At 57.3% G+C, this 6,315-nt stretch overlaps 1 protein-coding gene across 1 annotated transcript in view; it reads left to right on the top strand.

The window, feature by feature from the left end:
- The first annotated feature begins 4,136 nt into the window (after window positions 1-4,136).
- LRRC75A (leucine rich repeat containing 75A) overlaps window positions 4,137-6,315 on the top strand; it is a 93,408-nt gene continuing 91,229 nt past the window's right edge. Inside the window, exon 1 of the mRNA XM_063340843.1 lies at window positions 4,137-5,127. Coding sequence (XP_063196913.1) covers window positions 4,864-5,127 — 264 coding nt within the window. The 5' untranslated portion in view covers window positions 4,137-4,863. The remainder of the gene's footprint in view (window positions 5,128-6,315) is intronic.

The raw sequence follows: 6,315 nt of genomic DNA, 5'->3' as shown, positions 1-6,315 counted from the left end.
CCTTAGGTACGCTGCAAAATTAATCTCCCCCATCTAAGCCTGTAGGCACGTGGATACCGGGGTTAGTTGCAGCACCTTAAAAAGAACATTGCAAAGGACAACACAAGTGGGCTGGCAAGAGAGAAGTGTAACGAGATTGTGATCTTCCACTAAAACCAGTCAGTCCTTCCTGGAAGCGGGAAGTTAGTTTTACGCGTGACTAATCTGAAACCAAAGGTATATGCGTACACGCGTGCAAAGCAGTTTGGCGGTGGGTATCCGCACGTGTGTTGTCAGGGAACTTGAGGCCAAGTGTCTCTGTTTTCAGGCATTTGATGTTGGATCTCCTGCACGCCAGCTTATTCCATCAGGTTATTGACCCATGCGGTGTGGATAGTCCCTGGCTTCTGCATAATGCATCGAAAAGCTTTAGTTTCTTTTTGATGTAGAAGTGAGAACGTTCTTAAATCAGAGTTTTGTGGGAGAGGAGAAAAGGTTTTCTTCCACGGTCGCGTGATCTGAAATTATTTCCTTTTAAAGCAATGGACTATTCTAACAGACCCTTAATATTAGCTATCATAAGGAGTATGAATTCGAGTAAAACAAAAAAAAGCAAGCTCCCTTAGACAAACATCTACTAATTTGCAGTTTGCACGCATCTGCACTAAGGAAAAAATGCATGTTGGCTGGGGATCGGGTAATGAGTTTAGCAGGATATTTCATCGGTCAGAGCGAGCTCCAGCCGGCGCAGAGCTGCAGGGCAGGCCGGGTTCCCAGCAAACAAGTGCCAGGGGCGGGTTTTTCGGCAACTGGGTGGAATTGGTTTGTACAGGGGTGTTTTGAGCGTGTGTGGAAAGTTGTGTGTGAAAGCTGAGTGTCGCCATGAGGTTGAGTCTGTAGCCGGATGAGACCCTTTCGAGGGTCTAGAAGTGAGTAACGCTCCGGGATGGAGCATTACTGAGGGATCTGCATGTCTTGTACCATCGAACCACCAGTGCTGAGCCTGGAGGTTACTCATGGGTGGTCATGAATGGTCATGGTGCCTTTGCAGCGTCAATCCTATCCGCAGCGCTTGGTGCTTGCTTTGCGTTGGTGTAACAAGAATATGCACCTCACTCCTTTCTTCCTTTGTCCTGTCTGCAATAAATAAACCTGATCAGGAGCAGCCGCTAAACTCTCTGCCCTGCTGACAGAAGTGTCACAAGTGCAAAGGTTGGGTTTTCTTTATTTACTTGGGGCCGTGGTTGCTGTGCAAAACTGCCTCCGGGTCCGGGATGCGGCTCTGCCCGGCTCCCCTCTCCCCAGGGCAGCAGGTGGTGAAGGGAGGGGGTTTGTAGCTCCCATTCCATTGGGATCCCCAGGGGATGGGGATGGTGGTCCCCCGCGAATGTGAAATGGCCCACTGGATGGGCCTGAATGGGTGCAGAGATATCTGTGTCCTGGCACAAACAGCCTGTGTTTAAGCAAGGGGAAATTAGCGACGAGCTGAATGTGGCGCTCCACGTGCCCCTAGAAACAAGGTGTGTTTAGCCTGATATGGTCTTAGAAGATCAAATCCTGAACTACCAAGAGTTTTCTCCCCGTGCCCCTCAATGGTTTCTCTCTTCAGAGCAGGTTGTACATCTCGATTTTGCAGGGATGAGCAGCTCCCACTGGTGCTTCTTGGTGTGAGTGAGGATGCTGCAAACCGGCCTTGTGTTGTCCCTGTGGCCGCTAGGTCTTGTGCGAGCTCAGGAGCACGGTGTCGGGTGGGTTCACTCACCCAACCCAGTGAGAGCATCCTCCTCCCAGCTCAGCCGGGATGGTCATGTCCACATCTTTTTCCCTGCAGGACAAGCATCTGCATTGCAAACCGCTACCAGAGCCGGTATGGACCAGCACAAAGATTGCAATGGGCACAGGACCCACGCTGCCTGCTCCCGGCAGAGACGAGGCTTCATGAGACTTTTGGGGGCTCGGCCGTTGACTGGACAGGCTGCAGGTAACTGGGCTCTCGGGCTGGTGGCTCTTGGCATAATGGAGGTGCACACTTTTCACTTCATCCTGGATGAAGTAGGGGACAGCAGGGGATCCCAGCCCTGCCAGGGGTTCCTCTTCCTGCTTCTTTTCCATTATTTAATATTTTTGTTGGAGAGGTGACCCAACCCAATCTTGCTGGCTTCTTGCTGGACAACAGACTTACAGATGTAGGTAAAGAACGGGCTCCGAAACGAAACTCGGGGACAGGCCAGAGGATTTTAGAGCTGGGAGCACCTTGTCTCCCAGCTGCTGTTAGGCAGCGAGGTTGCACGTTATCGGCAGGACTGAGCGGGCAGTTGCTGCTCAGGAAAGTGCTGAGGATGCTCAGTTGATTCAGGTGGGAAAACCGCCTTACGCAGAATGTATGTGTGAGGTGACCAGTCCCGTTCCCATCAAATTTGGGGCACAGTGTCAGGCTCTAGGTCTGAAATTATACTCCTTCAACAGTTTTTTCCGACACGGGCCCCGCGCAGCACCTTGCAGGGTCACAACAGCGTTTGATTGTTTAATGTCGTTATGCGTTATCACCCTGCTAATAGCACAAAGAGGACTGAGCCTTTTAAAGGGAGGAGGCTGTACCTAGGATGGAATCTGCAGGGGCAAGTGCTGCTGGGGGGGTGTCAGGCATCGCTTCCCACTGCCTCCTGTTGACGTGGGCAAGTCGGCTGCCTCTCCCTGACTTCTCTGGGGAGATTTACTGCCAGGTGAGGCCTCTGGTTCACACCACTTCGTGGTTTCTGCAAACCACGCTGCTGCGTGTTTTCTCATGTGGCTTAACTTGATAGGGCTGAACCAGTGAAATGTAGGTTTTAGCTCATGACAGCAGTGTAAGATACACCTTGGGGGGGAGACACCAGTGTTTGGTCTGGTTTTGGATCCTGTGCAGAACAGCGGTGTAAAACAGAACGAAACTCTGCTGAAATCAGTGGGGCTCTGCACCGTTCTCGCAGTCCATGTATAAAAATGCGTTACAGCAGTTGGCCTTTGGAGTTTTAGAAACAACTACGTGGGCCTCCAGCCATTTGGCTGTTGAGGAGAGCTGCCTTTTATTCATTGACGGAACATGATAATTGTGTGTTTGTGGATGTGCGCAGGATGCAAAGGAGGCAAAAAGCTCCCTTGTGTTGCTTCGGAGTTATTTCTAACTCCACGAGGGTGGCACTGGGTCTTCTCCTGCTCTGGCCCAGCAGAGGCATGGAGGTGGATGCACAGAGTTTGCTGCGCGTCTAGGTTGGAAAACAGCCCCTCGCATCGGGAGAGGGGCTGAGGCCACCGCTGGGGCCTCCTCAGTCCAAAGCTTATTCCTGCCAGGCATTTCTCCAGCAATCTGTCTCCTGCAGCAGGTGAGTGGTGCCTGTCTGGAAGAGCTGCTCATCATGATCTTTATCCGAGAGCTTTAATCCGTGCCCTAAGCCCTGCCAGCGGAGTGCCTGGAAGATAAGGAGTGACTGAATGTTGGATGGGGAGCTGCTGGAAGGAGCAGCGTGTGCAAGGGGCCGTTGCAAGCGCTGGATGAGGGTGGTGGTGGGGCTTTGGCTTGGGCAGGGGGTGGCAGGGCACAAGCGATGACTTCCAGATGGGCACAGGAGCGAGCTGCTGACAGGGATGACGGTGAGGGAGGAGGCCAGGAGGGGCAGGAGCAGCCATGGCTTGGCGTGGGAGCTGGGAGTCCCGCAGGATGCTCTGCCCGCAGCGGTCCCTGCCCGGTGCCTTACCCCGGGGACGGGGTGAGCGCAGGACCCGAGGGGACAGGCAGGGCTGCGTGCGGGGACCTCCCCACCTCAGAGCACAGCCCTGCGGGGGACGGGCACGGCCCAAGTCCCTGGAGGTCCCCTGGGGTGAGAATACAGCGGGAAACCCCTCCGTGCTCCTCCCCGGGAACCAGCGGGGATGCCCCACGCTGCCTCCTGGGGGCTGCCAGCAGCCGAGCCCCGGCGCCTCCTTTCCCCCCCTGCAACCCCCCCATACAAGCCCAGTGCAACCCCTCCGGTACCAGCCCCCCCCCCCCCCCCCCAAGATGCATCCCGCAATCCCCAGCGCTGCGGGGCGAGAGGAGGAGGAGGCGGCGGCGGCGGAGGAGGAGGAAGGAAGAGCCCCGTCCGGCTCCAGCTTCCTCCGCAAGCCCTGCCTCGGTGCACGGTGCCCGCCCCCGGCCCTCCCCCGGCTCTCCCCGGTTGCATGCACCCCACAGCCGGGCGAGCCGCTCCGAGCCCAGCCGAGCCGCCTTCCCGGCCAGCCCTCGCCGCGCAACAGTTGCCCCCAAGTCGCGGCCGCCCCCCGCCTCCCTTCCCCGGGGGAGCCCCCTCGGCGCCGGGAGGAGGAGGAGGAGAAGGAGGAGGCGAGGGCTGCCCTGGGCGGGGGGCTCGGAGCCGCTGCCGCTTTGCAGGGCTGAGCACTGCCGCTTTCATCGCTTCGCTGCCGCCGCCCGGGGCCGGGAGAAGGAGCTCCTCGGATCCCGGCTTCTCGCCTCCCCGCAGGGATGGAGCGGGGTGGCGGGGCCGCGGCGCGGCTCCTCTCCGCCGGGCGCAGCCGCCCCCTCCTCCGGCTGCCGGAGCGGAGCTGCCCCGCCGCCGGGCACCGGCCCCCGTGCTAGGCTGCCGGGGGGCGCCGAGCCCCATCCCGCACCTCCTGGACCCCTCGTCCGCCCCCTGAACCCTTCCTGCACCCCCCCCCAACCCCCTGTGCATCCCTTTGCGCATCTCCCCTAACCCCTTGTGCATCCCACCCAACCCCCCCTGTGCACCCCCCACCCCCTTGTGCATCCCCTCTATTCCCTTCTGCACCCCCTTGTGCCCCATCTCCGTGGTCGCAAGCCCCCCCCCCTTGCATGCAGCCCCAGGGCTGCGGGAGCCGGGGCCACACACCATGGGCACCAAGCAGACCAAGGGCTGCCAGCCGGGCAGCGCTGGGGAGAGCCCCCCGGCCCACCACCGCAAGAAGGTACCCCCCAGGGAAAGGGGGGACTTCCTCGCCTCCCTCGTGGTCAAGTCCGGCGAGAAGTTTGGGAAGGGCGGTGGCAGCAGCTTGCCCCCTTACCACCGGCGGATCTGCATGATCCAGGACATGCTGGTGCTGGTGAAGCAGGGGAAGCAGGAGGAGGCCACCGAGCTGCTGAGGCACCTGCGGCAGGTGAGGATGGGCAGGTTTCTCCTGGGGGTGGGGGGGCTGCCTGCTTTGCGGTGGGGAAAAGGCAGTCTTAGGAGCGGAACGCGTCCCAGGTTCGAAAGCCTGCTAGCAAAGAGGGGGCACGCTCCGTTTTTTGCGGGTCTAACTTTTCATGGCGTAATTTTGGGGAAGCGGCCAGGGAGCTGCAGGGTGGTCATGGTGTGGGAGATGGGAAAATAACCCCAGGGAGGTGGTTTGCATTGTCTGCAGCGAGGAACCCTGCCGGGTGCATTTTTCTCCTTCCCTTCATTGCTTGCGCTGGTAGCTCTGGGGTTTGCAGTATGCACAGCCCACTCAAGGAGGTTCCTACTCAACTTTCAAAAAGTTTGGTGTTTAAAGCAGGTCTGTAAAAGCGCTGCGGCATTTTGAGCTTGCAGCTTTGGAGAATCAGCTCTTCCCAGCTCAGGAATACCAACAGTTGGCAGCTTTGCTTTTTATCTTGTTCTTTGTGACACACAATCCCTTGGTGGAGTTTTGGTAGCGTTGGCTGGGGCTGGTAGAAACGAGCGCACGAGACACTGTGCAAGAGCGAGGAATTAATTGTACGGAGCGCGAGACCTTTCGCCTTGAAAGTCTGTTTGAGCTGGGCATTAGCTGAGAGGCAACACCACGGAAAGTTGCTGTGAGCAAACAGAAAGGCAGCTGAGGAGCTCTGCATCCAGCAAATTAGCATTTAACCTTTTCTACTGATAGACGGTGATAAAAAGACCGAAGCGCTGGGTATTTTCAAGGCTCTGGGGTACACAGGGCTTTGAAAAACGGCTAGTTTTTCCAGGCAAACTGAAAACAGACCTGGCTTCAAGCTTGATTTTTCTCCCAAAGGAGCCTGCCAGGCACCCAGCTGTTTGGCGTAACCAGTTCTACCACCTGGGGAAAAGTTGCTCAGATCTTTGCTGGGCATCTGGGCATTGGCAGCTGCTTTCTTGCCCCGTGGATCTGCCCTGTGTCAGTCTGTCCGTGTGAAAACAGCTGGTCCAGAGTCTTGTGGTTTTCTTCTTGATTTTGTTTTGTGTTTTTTTTTCCCCTCCATTTTCTGGTCCTGTTAACTTTTTAGCAAGTGGATGTGTTGCTCTGGGCATGTCCCTGACCCCTTCACCCCCCCCTCTTCCCCCCCCCCGAGTGGCACACTTCCATTTACCCCATCGGCCAGGG

Source organism: Chroicocephalus ridibundus, chromosome 7 (genome assembly GCF_963924245.1).
Source record: "Chroicocephalus ridibundus chromosome 7, bChrRid1.1, whole genome shotgun sequence".
Lineage (NCBI taxonomy): Eukaryota > Metazoa > Chordata > Aves > Charadriiformes > Laridae > Chroicocephalus > Chroicocephalus ridibundus.
Note: the sequence above shows the minus strand (reverse complement) of the source record. Positions and strands in the feature narration are given on the sequence as shown.